The 14,565-nt window shown below is 42.7% G+C and overlaps 1 protein-coding gene across 1 annotated transcript in view; it reads right to left on the reverse strand.

Moving 5' to 3' along the window:
- WASHC1 (WASH complex subunit 1) overlaps window positions 1-12,001 on the reverse strand; it is a gene marked incomplete at both ends in the record, with an annotated part of 32,358 nt that extends 20,357 nt beyond the window's left edge. The window contains one exon of the mRNA XM_082010177.1: window positions 11,823-12,001. Within this exon, the coding sequence (XP_081866303.1) occupies window positions 11,823-12,001 (179 nt within the window). The remainder of the gene's footprint in view (window positions 1-11,822) is intronic.
- Window positions 12,002-14,565: the final 2,564 nt, after the last annotated feature.

Below are 14,565 nucleotides of genomic sequence, written 5' to 3' on the forward strand. Positions count from 1 at the left end.
TCATTAGGATAGAGGCTTTTTATACCAACATGGCACACAGCGCAAATGCTGCTCCTAGTCTGTTTATCTCCGCTACCAAAACAGTCATTGTCACCAAGAATAAGAATGCTGATGAAAACACGCCCACCTCTGGAGTGGAAAATGATTTTTTGTGATAGAAGTTCAAACTCTAATCATTCTCTGAGAAAAGCATTGCTTTTCTTTGAATTTAATCAAATATCATCAGAACTTCATAGCTTTTCACCCAAAGATCTCAAAGCAATTTGCAAGCGTCAATTAAGTCTCAGTTGCTTATGACACCAAGAGTGGAAAAGTTTGTCCCCCGTGACAAAAGAAATCTGGGGAAATTCACAGTACAGTCCCAGCAGATCAGATTTTCAGTCTGTCATTCACTAATTTGAACAATTTTTGGTTTAATTCACAGGAGTTAATACATACATTTCAGTAGTTGTTTAATTCTCAGTTTTACTGAGTTTAAGACTGTAAGTAAGAAGTACCTGTGCAGGTACTTCTACGTTCTTCAGTGGCTCCCCATTGCCAAATCTGTCCCATTGCTGCTCTCTAGAATAAACAACAGCTAGCAAGCACTGATGCAAAACCCTGACCATTCTCTCCATCACCACTTCTTTCTCTGGACCCAAAATGTACCCTCTCCCCACATTTAAGACATGAGTTCGAAGGTAAAGGTTTTCACATTGGCTTTAAATTTTCCCCACTTCCCGGTAGCTGATGACGGTCACACAGAATTTGACCTGCATGCCACAAGTTGAACCCTTCAGTATCCTTTTCAATAACAGATACTTAAGAGCCATCATTTTCAAGCTAGTAATCACACAATAGTCACCAACTAAAATCAGTCTCCATAAAAAACACTGTCCTGCACAATTGGAGTTGCATATTTAGGAGAAAGAAAGCCTAACCAAGAAAAAGGACTTGCTACCATAAAGCAGTCTGAAATCAGCAGTGAAACCGTCAAAGACAACTGCACTTCATCTCTTCTTCTTGTAACTCTTAGTTCCTTTCTGACTTCCATCACGTAATAAGGGTCTGCCTCTGTAGTCTTCACTTTGTCCTGACCTACTGAGGTTGTCATCAGATACTTGGTAAATGACCTAACTAGCTTTTGAAGGATGACTTGGAGTATCCAGGTCATTTTGTTTTGCTCTGAATACTGGGTTTCTGTTCATCATATTTGCTGCAGTGACAACTGTACTTTCAACAGCTTACAACCCAAATTTCTTCTATTCCCTTCCACTCTTCCTTCAACTACTTTCGCCCATGCGAGCATAGCCACTCACTGCTTCTGTTCAGCAGTCAATGATCCTCCTCAGCATCTTGTGAGGACCAGTGCCAATTGCCAAGATTCCCCCAAAATTTTGCTACAATGAAAACAAGCCCAGCCATGTAAGATAATTGTTTCTGAGAAAGTGTATCAGCCCTTTGCTAGTTATGAAACCTCACTGCTAGCTACATCTTTTCCCTTTCTCACCCATGCTTCTGATTTGAACTTCTCATAACAGATTCTTCTCTTTCGAAACAGGTTTCTTTCTCTTAAAGGAAAGACTTCTTTCTGGATTTTATTTGCAAATGGAACTTTTTATTTCAAAATATTTGCTCTTCAGAAACAGAGGTTGTTTAGTGCTACTTTTTAATTTTCCTACAATCAACTGCAGTCACACTCAAACCTCAAAAGGCACCTTCTATAATATGCCCATCAACAAGCTAATTTGAGCACAAGCGCTTCTTCAATAAATGAGAGTAACTCTTTTTGACATGTTATCCACCTAAACCTTTCCTGAGTGATTACAGCCCTTTCTTACTTTCTTGAGGGATTTCTAGTTACTCTTCCCCAAAAAACTTTGGGTGCTGGGCAGAGATTTTTCTAACAGTATCAAAGAGCAGATGCCTCTCTGCTTGGGCTGACAGCTGCTCTGTCATTTCAATGAAACAGTCTGTGGCACATCAGTGATCAGACATCACCTTGAGAGCAGTTCTAGACACATGATTTCATTTTCCTCACTGTCTTTTTAAAACTCATCTTCCCCACGCAGTGACTCACAAAAAGTCATTAAGAATGGAAATAGTAGCTTCACAGTAATAACAGAAAAAATTTGTACAGTACACTTTTCAAACCTCCTTCCCCACCCCAAAATTTCCAGGACCACAAATTCATAAATTTTAATAGCCTAACCACTCACCCTGTGACATACACAATAAATGTTCTCACAGACCAATGCCTTTGGCAGCAGCTAATCCTCTCATCCCAGCTAAAAGTAAGCATGAAGCATAATGAAGGGCATGATTTTGGCCACGGGGTCATTTGGTCACATGCCCACCCCCAATCGCCCATGTGCTAGAAAGGACAAAGAAAACCCTGCCTGGTGCTCAGGAATCCAACAGGAGTTGGGAGCTCCTCACCCTCCCACCCTCAAAAAAGTCACACAAAGTCTGAATTTGTTCTGGAATCAATAAAATCCAGGATGTCACTGTCAAAAGTATTGCTGTTGAAGCAAAAACAAAGAAACCCAGTCATTGGGCCAAAGTGACAGAGAGAACTGAACTGTGGAGATCATGAACTTTCTAGTTTCTTGGTGCTGAGCTACTAGAATGACTGGCATGTTATATGTATTTCATAGATAATCAGAAAGGCTATTTCTGTTGCACTACCACAGAGCAGAAGTGCAACAGCTTTACCTTCTCTTCTAAAAGGAATGTCCTGTTATGCCTCTTAAGCCCATCAAGCATGTCTTATTCAGCTTTGACGGTACATCTAAAATGAAAGTCCTAGAAGTAAAATAAAACCAGGTATTTACATTTTAAAATGTGTATTAATACAGAATAAGGATCATATCCTTGGATAAATTAAGAATGGAATTCAACTCAGAAGATACTAGATTACTCACCTGGGGTTTCTCTTTAGCACACTTTACCATCCAAATCTTTCATCCCTGGTTCCAAAAATAATTTTTATCTCCTCTTCTCCCTAATGGCACAGCATGGTGAATTCCTTCAATAAAATGATTGTCTAGAGGATTTACATGGAAGAAAACCAAGAACTCCTTCATTAACATCTGCGATGGATCTGCTATCTCCAAAAGCACCGCTCTGTCTTAACTGTCAGTTACATTTACACCCAAAATCTAACCTACCCCATTTGCAAAAGCCCAGTGACAGCACCATGGCTAGTTAGAAAGAAGGACCATGGAAAGATAATTTAATCCACCAGTCAAGTGTGAAGAACAGACCTTTGGCACTGATGTTTTCTCCCACAACTCTCCTCACAGTGTGCACATTCCCACTTATATAGGGGGAGCCTGTAATACACATTTCAAGCCACTTAGTGTTATTTTCCAGACAGTTTTCTTCACACTCGATCCCTAGTGGAAGTCATGCCTGTAAAACAAAGTGACTTACTTGCATCTCTTCCTCTAGGGCTGACTGAGTAGACAAAACTCATCCATAGGAACAGAAAATGACTGCAACACGTGTGACAGCCCAGCGTCCAAAGCTCATTGAGAAGGTAGAGCTATCATTTTGTATAAGAACGACATGGCAATTGCGTCAAGAAGAGTGGGAGAACCTGACAATATTGCCAAACCTGCAGGCTAAGAAACTAGGAAAAAGGGAACATTTCTTTTGCTGAAAGGCACACACTGAGTTGTTGTTATGGTCTGGTTCTCCTTGGATATTTCCAGAGAGTAATAGCTACAGCGATGTGGGGTAAGGGGCTGGGGGAAGAGAATGCCTCTCTGGATGGGGAAGTTCATAAGAACTTTTCCAAATATCTGTTAAATAACAGCCACCTCCTGCCTTAGTAGTTTATAGACGTAACTTATTGCTAGACAAAGTCTCAGCCACTGCATCTCCCATCAAGTGGATCTGGCTCCTTCCAATCCACAGCCATGCAGAGTACTTCAAGGAAAGAAAGTTTACTCAGCTGCACAATGAGCACTCCCTACCCTCTAAAGCCCGTTTCCCTACCATACCTTCCTGCCATGCTGACGCTGAACTGCTCCCTTCCTTCAACCCAACGCTACCTTTAAGGCACCCCCAAACACTTATGAACTCCACACAGGTTAGCATCTGTCTGAATCGGGTAGAAACTCTGAAACAACATTCAAGAGATGAGCCTAGAAAAGGTGTCAACATGCCTACACAGATCTGGCTTCAGAATTAACTAAAAAGAAACATGCAAAAGTGGACGTTTGGTCCCATTGTAAAGACTTACAATGGAACAAGTCTTTTTGGCATGTGGTAAGGAGGACAAGATCACTACCACTTCCATCCCCTGCCAAATTTTTTTACTTCTTTCTCAAAGGGCTCTCGGTGCACTTACTATGCAGAAAAGCCTGCTTTAGGGTTCAGCGTGGAATTTTCTTCTCATATACCTTTAGACCATTACGGGTACAATATCACCATTATTATTTCTGGATACATTACTCTCATGCTCTACGATATTACAACTTTCAGACATTTAAAACCTCACTGCATTAATGCATCAGACAGTATTTCTGAAATCCATAGGACTCCACAAGCATCAGCTGGTTCAGACCCTGCTGCACTCAGCTTCAAAGGTTATTTCACTGCAATTGCACAGTGCTTGGCTCCAGGCTATTCACACACTACCTTTTCAACCCAGAAACAGTTCAGTAAGCAAAAAGTTACATCTTTTCAATAGCAGAGAGGCCCTCTTGGGCTTCCACTTCTTAAAGCAGTAAAAGCAGGGGTAATTACACCTCTGTACTTTTTGTTGCAAGATAGCTCATAAAAGTTTACAGCAATTTATAGCAGCTGGGGGTATACAAAGTGATCTATCCTTCAACTTAGTCACAGCTCTGTCCTCAAATTGACTGTGCTTTAAAATAATTGTTGGTGAAAGAAGGCAATGTTTATCAATGTAATTACTTCTCACCTCCACAAATGGGTGCAACATTTGTTTCTTTTGCCTCTTCCTACTAAAGGTTTTATTTCCATAGATGGTTTTGAAACTGTCTTTATGTGTTTTGGAATATGGCCTTTAACAGTAGCTACTACATGTGGCATCTCTTGTGTTAAAACCATAGCTCTTTAAACATTTTAGAAAAGTTTTGCTACACCATTGGGAGTCTACAGATGGTAGTAAATTGATTGTAGCCTACAGAGACATAAAAAGATGAACAAAAAGCAAAGAAAATTAAGTCAGGAAGCCACTACAAACTGCATGATTGGATCAAATGTTTTTTTTGATTAATGATTTTCTTCAAGACGGAAGGTTCTGCTGCATGAACAGAGCCTGCACAGCAAGCAGTTCCTATGCTATGAAGAACTTATTTTTATTAAGTGTGTTAAGATTTATCACAGACTCTTCTGGGACACCTCTTTTCAGGAAATCCAACTCACACAGCTGTAGACAGCACCATCCCTGTTACAAATGATCGGTGTTGCCATACTCAATCCCCTAGCTAAGGTGAGATTTCCCCTTGCTCATCACCAAGCCAAGAAAATAAACCAAATATCTTCAAAGCAAAGCCCTCCTTTACTGAAACTGCAACCTTGCCTCCCTCTGTTCTCTTGGTATCACTCCTTCACGCTTTGAGCAAATCCTCCTTCTAAGAATGGATCTGATCTCCCCAGAGTTGCAAAAGCAGAATGAAAGTTGTCTAGAGAGGAAGGAACAGATTCAGGCCTCAGGATGCTTAAGCTGCAGTGCATATTCTACCAGGTATTCTTCCAGCTACCGAGCTGCACTTACATAGGTAGGTGCATCTTACACTTCTTCCTACTTTTGAATCTCTTACATGCTTTCTCAGGGAGTCTGTCTTGTCCTGTCTTTAAGGACCAGGGAGAGAATTAACTCACCAGAACCTGAAAGCTGCTACTCTGTATTGAGTTTTCTCCAACAAGGCACACAGTACAAACATGAGACTACCCTGTCAGGGTTAAAAAAACCCCACAAACTAAAATAAAACAACAAACCATATGTACCAAAGCTACCTAAGGTTCTCCCTACTGTTCGCCTTTCCTATTCCACATGCCATCCGTTTTGATCAAACTGTCTCACATTTCCACTAGATACTCCACTACCATGAAAGGCCCTGTAAGAGTGGAGAGAATCCTCTCAAGGGCCCCAGTAAGTTTGAAATTGTTGCCTGCCTCCTCTTGCTAAGCAGCTTTGGGACCAATTCCAGAAGTGGGAGAACACCTCTCCTGCAACTTTTGCATTTTCCTTCACTTTTTTACTACTTACAGCAAACTGATATATCAGCAGTTTAGAATGATTGCACCTAAACCACTCATTTTTAGTGACTGAGAATATTGGCAAGGCTTGTTTTTTCTTTGTGCTCCTGGATGGCCATTTCAGCATCCTGGACACAATATTCCATCATTTTCTTTTCAGATGTAGAATCAAGCATTAAGAGCCCTTCCTCCCCACAGAATGTTTTCTGTAGCTAATGCAAATTCATCTCATGCTTTGAGAAACATTTTGCATTAATGCCAGCACTGAGTCTTTTAGTTATTCATTAAAATGTACCTCTATTTGCAGACCTTCTATCAGGTGCGAAAAGTTTAAGCCTGCTTGGAGGAGGATATTGAAGGTGAAGCACTTCAATTATTTCTTTAAATTGTTTGTTTTAAACTATGCTGAAGGCCTGGTTAGTGTACAGAAGGCTACAGCTCTCTTATCAAGTTCAAGCCTGTCTTTCAATCACTTAAGGAAGAACAGATTGATCACCCTCCTTTTGGGGGAATGTGAAAGAAACTGATGTGGAAGAGCTGTTGTTAGCAGACTTAGAGCAAGGGCTTGAGTAACCATCACTACCTTTCGATGACAATACCATAAAAAGCATCTTGCTTGCAAAAAATCAAATTTAGCATTCTGTTCCTTTTCTTCAAAACACACATTTAATCTCTGGAAGTCTGAAAGACACAGATTTTCAGCCCTTTGAGATAAGCAAGAATCCTGTCTTGCTGATTCTCCACCATGTTTGTTTCATTTTGAAGGAATAATCTTTTAATGACCTAATACCATTCAGTCTCCTCTTTCCTACTATTCCCATTTGATTTCAAGCTGTGACAGCTCTGTGTGCCCCTTCCCACCCGCTGCCCCACTCCACGTGCTCTCAAGGAATCTGAATTGAGCCTGGTTCTCAGATCCCGCAAGATTTTAAGCTTAGGGATTTTAGCAGCATGCAGAAAGAGTTGTAATCTGGACTCTTGCAGAACAGTCACTATGCCTTTGCCTTTTTTTGAGGGCATAGGATGCTTGCTACTGCCAGCTGCCACCAATCTTCCATGATGATCTGACCCCCATATGTCACCTCCTAAAGTCTTTCCAACAATTTGGGAACCTCTCCCAAGCTACATCTTTACAAGCTTTCACATTTATCTTCCAGAGGGCCACGAGAGCTAAAACAAATGACCACTTTCCTACAAAGTGTGTGTTACACTTAAAAAAATAAAATAAAATTACACATTACTTGAACATGCCTCTACAAGACTAACCAATATCTGCAGGCAAAATTCCTCCCTCTGTCTTCCCTCATGTCTGCAGGACCATCTGCTCACTCCTTTACCTCACCATTTCTGCTCAATCTTCCTGGCAGCAAATGACTGCTCCTATAGCCCCTCAAAAGAGGTACCTGAAACTAAATTAGACCTAGCATCCTCTCTCAGACAGCCTCTGGGACAATTTCAAAGTACCATGAGGTGATCTGTTGCTTAACAAGAGCCATATCACTCTCAAATTAACTGGAGAAAAATTGATTCCCTGTGCTACAGCCAGTCTCCTGGTGTAAACTCACCTGAACGGCGACCCATCACGATGAAGCCCTCTTGACAGCTCTCCTTCTAGTAAGATCAATCCCTTGCAGCCAGCAGAGGAACAACTACAGTGTTGTCCAAGCTCCAGGCTGCTCAAAGGACAACGGCACAGCCTGCAGCCAGACCCTTCTTTGCAAGTTTCCATGAACGTTTAATAACACATTCCACAGACCTCCTAAATCAAGTATATTCTTATGGAGATATTGAGTCACTCATTTCTGTTGTTGATCATCATGACTAATCATAGTAGTAAGGTTAAAACAAGAGGAGGAACACCCAAATGCACCTCATGATTAAGGTTTTATCTGTACTCTCAATTCCAGGACTACCTGCATGTCAACCCCTCTCTTGTCCCAAACATCCCTTAAGGCTCTGCTGGCTGGCCAGCCACTCCTTACCTTCTTTAATCACACACTTATCACACTTCCCCATGCTTAACAGCATTTCCATGGTGCTTTTGTTTTCCATCTACCGCTTTCGTAAGTGTGGCTCTCAGTTAAACCTTTAATATTAAAGCCCTTCTCAGATATTTAATATTAAATTAATTTGAATCCAATTGGGGAGGAACAAGAAGGATATGCCTGTTTAGCAAAATACTATTCCAGACAAGCAAAAGACACTGCATAAAGATTTTTAAAAAGATCAACCCGGAAATTCTTCTGCAAACTTAAAAAAAGAAGCACAAGGATGAGAAATTTTGTATAGGGGACCACTTGTGGTTGGATCACAGGCAAAGGAGACCAGGACCTTGATAACAACATTCCAACTTGAAGTATTTGTTTTCTACTGCTGTAACACCCCATGAGGTAACTTGCATAGGCAATTTTTCACAAATCTGCTATACAAAAGTGTACACTCTGAATAGTGAACTGACATATTAGAGGTTATTAACATCTCCTGGCAACAAAAACTCTCCTCAGTGTTTAAACTGGTCATTCTGTCTCCTGTAACCTATATCAAAAGCCCTCCTTAAAAGTCTAGGAGTTAAAATTATATAGATATTATGTCAGATTGGCTATGTTAGAATATTTATGTTTTAAGCAGTAATGATATGTATTAAAATCTCAGTAGCTACAGGCGATGGATCTGATCTTTACTGCAGCTTCCACAGCAGATTAATTACATGAATTCAGTTAACGTACTCAAGGTTAAAACTTCCATTACTCCAAAACACAACTCTGGCAAGTACGTGCAGCTTCTTGATCACCTCACAGTACTGATATCAGCACCAAGAGGACAGGACTGACCTAAGACATCAACCTGTACTGCCCAGCAGCCAGGAGCCTGCCCAGGTCAGTGCTCTCCCTCTGCAGGAGGGTAGTGGTACTTTGCTGTTCTCCATGTGGCAGAGGCCAGATGGGTCCCTGCTCCCAAGGGTTAAGAATATGACAGAGAGGGATGCTGAGCTACCCCCTGCTCTTTCTTCATGATTCCAGATCGCAGCCCAGGTATAGCAAGGTACAGAGGAGGTTTAGCTGCTATGGGTTGCTAGACCTACTCTCCAAGGCTGTTCCCAGTGGGTCTGCTCTGGGTCTCAGCCATAGTTGATCTGTTTTTTTGCACCTGCACATCCCTTAACTTTCTACAAACCAATGAACTCTGCAAAGCACCTCATTCACCATGTACCTTGCCACAGTTAAACTTAATCACAAGTCTGCTTGAGAGCATTTGGAAAGAAGACAGCTTGGCAGAAACTTGCCTCATGGGCTGTTTCCCAGATTCCCCAAACCAGGGGGGAAGGGGGAGAAAGCTGCTCATCTTCTTTCTCACAATTCTCCAAATGCAAAGGTGTCTGTCTTGTGTCCCCTTCAGAACACTGAATCCACAGGCACTTTTAGCCACTACTGCTTCTGCACAGCCACTAACTGCCCCAGGGAACATTTCTTCTACAGTGTTACAGTTGCCTTCAGTTTCCAAATAGGGAAAAAAGCTCACCTTACTCACACAATGGGTGGATGTGTTAATTTTAAGAATTCATACTCAACTGTCATGTCAGCAACAACTCAAAGCAGAAGCTTTGATCAGTTAGCATGGAAAAAAAGAGATTTGGTTGTGGAAAGATTCCTCTTTCCATAGCAAGTAAGAAAGACTCTTTCACTCCACCTTCAACAACTCAAAAATCAGCTTGCCACTCTCGAAAGCACTGTACCTATCCAACTGTTACCACAAAACAACCCCAGAACATATGCATCTTTGTAGTACTGAAGTAATGAGTTTGACACACTCAGCTGAGTCTGCCATACTGAACAAGTTTCCTCTCCATCAACACTGCAAGCTGCTGTTTTGCAGATCAGAACAGTCAGCTTCCCCAGATAAGGCAGCTCCTTCCTGGAAATGGAAGATAGAGTTACCTTATCTCAGGAAAGGGAAAATAAAAGGTCACTCTTCACTAAGTGGCAAAGTTCTCATCTTGAAAGCTTTGCCCCTTGATTGGCATGGAACACCCAAGGTCATAGAACTTTTAATCAGACGCCTGCATAATTACTAAATCGTTATTAATTATATCAGAGAGCCGAGACCTCAGAGGGAAGGCAAAGCAAACAAAGAGCCCAATGAATCCTCCTCTGTTGATGGAAAAAAATGGTAATTAAAAGTCATGAGCGCACCAAAGAGCAAGGGAACAGCATCACAGTCACTGTTCAGGACTCAAGAGTGACTTGCATACAAAACAGCAGGCTTGTCTCCCTGGGGAAATTACAGGGTACTGCGTTACAAAGCAATGAGTAGGAGAAAAAAAAAAAAAAAACAAGAAAAAGAAAAAGAGAGAAAGAACCACTCCTGTTTTATCAATAGCTTTATTTGCCCCACAGAAAGGGACAGCACTGCCAACCAGTCTCAAGTTCGAGGTGTGCCTTCCACATGTTTCTGGCAGTTCTAGAGAGCCTTCTCCCAGCCTTATATCATGAAGGGTTGACATACTGAGAAGTACACAAAAGAGTGAAACCTTGTGTTCAACCTAATCCAGCCTACACACGCTCCTGGCCCTTGCCCAGGAGCCCTTGCCCCAACAAAGACTATTCCAATGAAATGTCTCAACGACCTGAGCTCAGCCCTAGTGACCACCCTTTCCACAGAGGCTGCCCTTCAAAGCATCACCATAAAAAAAAAAACCCCAACAAAAAACCTCACAATCAAAGAACTTCAATCCGCCCTTAAAAAAACAAAAAACCTCAAAAGAGGTCCTGCTCGCACCATAATAAATCAGACTAGGTAGTCATGGTCCCCACTGAAACCAAAGCAAAAACTTTTGCTCATCAGACTCTGAGAGGGTGAATGCTGATCTGTTTCTATACCACTGATATGATACGCCATCTCAGGGCACTGAGATATCAAAGATGGCATTGGACAAAAAAATGCAACACGCTATCTACCATCATTTGCAAGCAAACGCAAGAATCTCTCTGTTCTGCTATATAGGTAGTCTTATAGATCCAATCCTAAAGATGACCATATGCAAGAGGTGGCAAGTCTGGGCCAAATCCCTGAAGAGATCAGTTTAGAACAATTATGAGACTGTGGTGAGAACAGACACTCCCATGTGCTCAGCCATCCCAACATACAAAGAGAAGTACAAAACACCAGAAGCCCAAAGAGAACAGTTTGTAAGTCCCAGAGATCAGAACAAAGAGACACTTTCTATTCCACTGCTCCGAGTACAATGACTCAAAAAGATATATCTTCAATATCCTCTAAATAAGTAAGTCTCCCATCTAAAACATGAGCAAGAATGAATAAAGGATAACTGCAGCAGAAGCAGTAATGCAATTTGTGGGAGTCTGCCACTGAATAAAAAATTAGTAACAAATGACCTCTGGCTAACTACAGCCATTTCATTATGCTTAACTTTGATGGACCCGAATTCAATAAACTTTTATTGAAGTGCATCTGGACCTTCTTTATCCCTTTTCTGAACATCCATTGCTTGCCAATGCAATGCCCTTTCACTGCTGCAACCTTATTGCAGCACTCTGTTTCCTATTTCTGAATGCTAAGCCCCCAACCTCTATGTGACAGCACCGTACCTGTTGAAGATATCGCCCGACACTTTTTGCAGATACTGAAGTGCATCTGCCACCTGCTGAACAGCCTCCTCCCTGCGTAAATCTGGTTGGATCAGGGGGACTGAGTACATCTGCCCTTCCAAAAAGTGCTTCTGGGCTACTGTAGCCATTGTGCCTAAAGGAAAGAGCAAATAGGTCATTACAGTAAACACACTTCCATTTTATCACAGCTTTTATTCAGGGACTTCTACTCTCTGCTCCCCTAAATTATTTTATGAAAGCGTTTGCAACGGAATCGGTGAGCTGAGGAGCAAGGCACAAGTAGTACGGTTGTCATATTGGATTTTTAATAAATCCAAGGCAGCTACAGTGAGGTGGGAGTCTCTTGCTTATCTGAATGCTCTTGGGAACCATAATTTTATTTTTAGCATGATAATTAACAAATCTCTGCTCAGCACTGTGCTGAAAATAAAGACCACACTTGGGAGCAAAGTCAGTTCAGGGTGGCAATGACTCGTCAGAAATTACCCTGTCCCCTCCTCCCATCCTCATATTCCAGATGGACATATTTCAGGTCATTCAACCCTATTAGCAAAATGCAGTATTTCATTTTACACTTCTGCTCCAAGAAACACAACCACTGCTTCCTTCCAAGAACAGCAGCTATGAAATTACAGGGCATGTATGTGCACACACACACTTGCTCCAAGTAGGTTAATGAGAGTTCTTCCATTCTGAGACTCCCAGGAGCTGCTCGTTGCTTCTGGTGACTGGGTTTTTCCTTAGTAAGTGTTCAGCACTTGCACTAGAGCAGTACACACGCTCCCGGATGCAGCTGGACAGATACCACCTATGTATCACCCATGTTTCCATGCCACCAGCCTTGCTCACCTCTCCTTCAGCAATTCCCAAAGAGTCTGCCTCCCATGTTTTGACTCACAAAAGAGTTCCCAGGACATGGAGAAGGGTATAGAGAAGAAATCCATTCCTTGAGCACATTAGAAATTATAAACTCACAAATACATTACTGTTAGGACAGCCTGATTAACAAACAGAGTGTCCATACAGTTTTCTAACCCAAATTCTGCCACTATGCCTACACAACTCCCTTCACACTTGTTTTCTCTGTGTCTCTTGCTCGTTCAGACTGAAAACCCACAGTCTATAGCTGCTGATTACAGGGTTTCATCACGCAGAGTGCTGTAATGAAAATATTCATTAAGCTGAAAAGAAGCAAAACAAAGGAGGATCAAAACGTAAGGTATCAGGAACAGAAACATCTCAGGACACAATGCATTCCCTTCATGGTACTTGGAGGTCTGCAGGAGCTAGTCCAGGGAGCTCTGCTGTCTGTACACTGTATTCTAGTCTGCATAGCTGAGCAGGCTGAGAATAACATAGAAACACTGCCTATACTAGAGAAATTCACAAAACAAGAGATAGTTAGAATCACAGAATCATTAAGGTTCAAAAAGACCTCTAAGATCATCAAGTCCAACCATCAACCCAATACCACCATGCCCACTAAACCATGTCCTGAAGTGCCGTGTCTACATGTTTTTTGAACACTTCCAGTGATGGTCACTCCACCACCTCCCTGGGCAGCCTGTTCCAATGCCTGACCACCCTCTCAGTGAAGAAATTTTTCCTAATATCCAATCTAAACCTCCCCTGGCGCAACTTGAGGCCATTTCCTCTTGTCCTATCACTAGTTACTTGGGAGAAGAGACCAACACCCACCTCACCACAACACCCTTTCAGGTAGTTGTAGAGAATGATAAGGTCTCCCCTCAGCCTCCTCTTCTCCAGATTGAACAACTCCAGTCCCTTCAGCTGCTCCTCATAAGATTTGTGCTCCAGACCCCTCACCAGCTTCGCTGCCCTTCTCTGGACACACTCCAGCACCTCAACATCCTTCTTGTAGTGAGGGGCCCAAAACTGAACACAGGATTCAAGCTGCGGCCTCACCAGTGCCGAGTACAGGGGCACGATCACTTCCCTGCTCCTGCTGGCCACACTATTGCTGATACAGGCCAGGACGCTGTTGGCCTTCTTGGCCACCTGGGCACAGTGCTGGCTCATGTTCAGCCAGCTGTCAACCAGCACCCCCAGGTCCCTTTCCACTGGGCAGCTCTCTAGCCACTCCTCCCCAAGCCTGTAGCATTGCATGGGGTTGTTGTGGCCGAAGTGCAGGACCCAGCACTTGGCCTTGTTGAACCTCATACAGTTGACCTTGGCCCATCAATCCAGCCTGTCCAGATCCTTCTGTAGAGCCTTCCTACACTCATGCAGATCAACACTCCCACCCAACTTGCTGTCATCTGCAAGCTTACTGAGGGAGCATTCAATCCCCTCATCCAGACAATTGATACATATATTAAACAAGACCTGCCCCAGTACTGAGCTCTGGGGAACACCACTTGTGACCAGCCACTAACTGGATTTAACTCCGTTCACCACAGCTCTCTGGGCTCGGCCATCCAGCCAGTTCCTCACTCAGCGAAGAGTAAACCTGTCTAAGCCACGAGCCGCCAGTTTCCCCAGGAGAATGCTGTGGGAGGTGGTGTCAAAGGCTTTACTAAAGTCCAGGTAGACAACATCCACAGTCTTTCCCTCATCCACTAGGCAGGTCACCTGGTCATAGAAGGAGATCAGGTTGGTCAAGCAGGACCAAGCCTTTCATGAACCCATGCTGGCTGGGCCTGATCCCTTGGCTGTCCTATGAGCACCCTCAAGATGAATCTCTCCATAATCTTCCCTGGTA

Source organism: Phaethon aethereus, assembly GCF_964289735.1.
Source record: "Phaethon aethereus genome assembly, chromosome: 1".
Classification (NCBI taxonomy): domain Eukaryota; kingdom Metazoa; phylum Chordata; class Aves; order Phaethontiformes; family Phaethontidae; genus Phaethon; species Phaethon aethereus.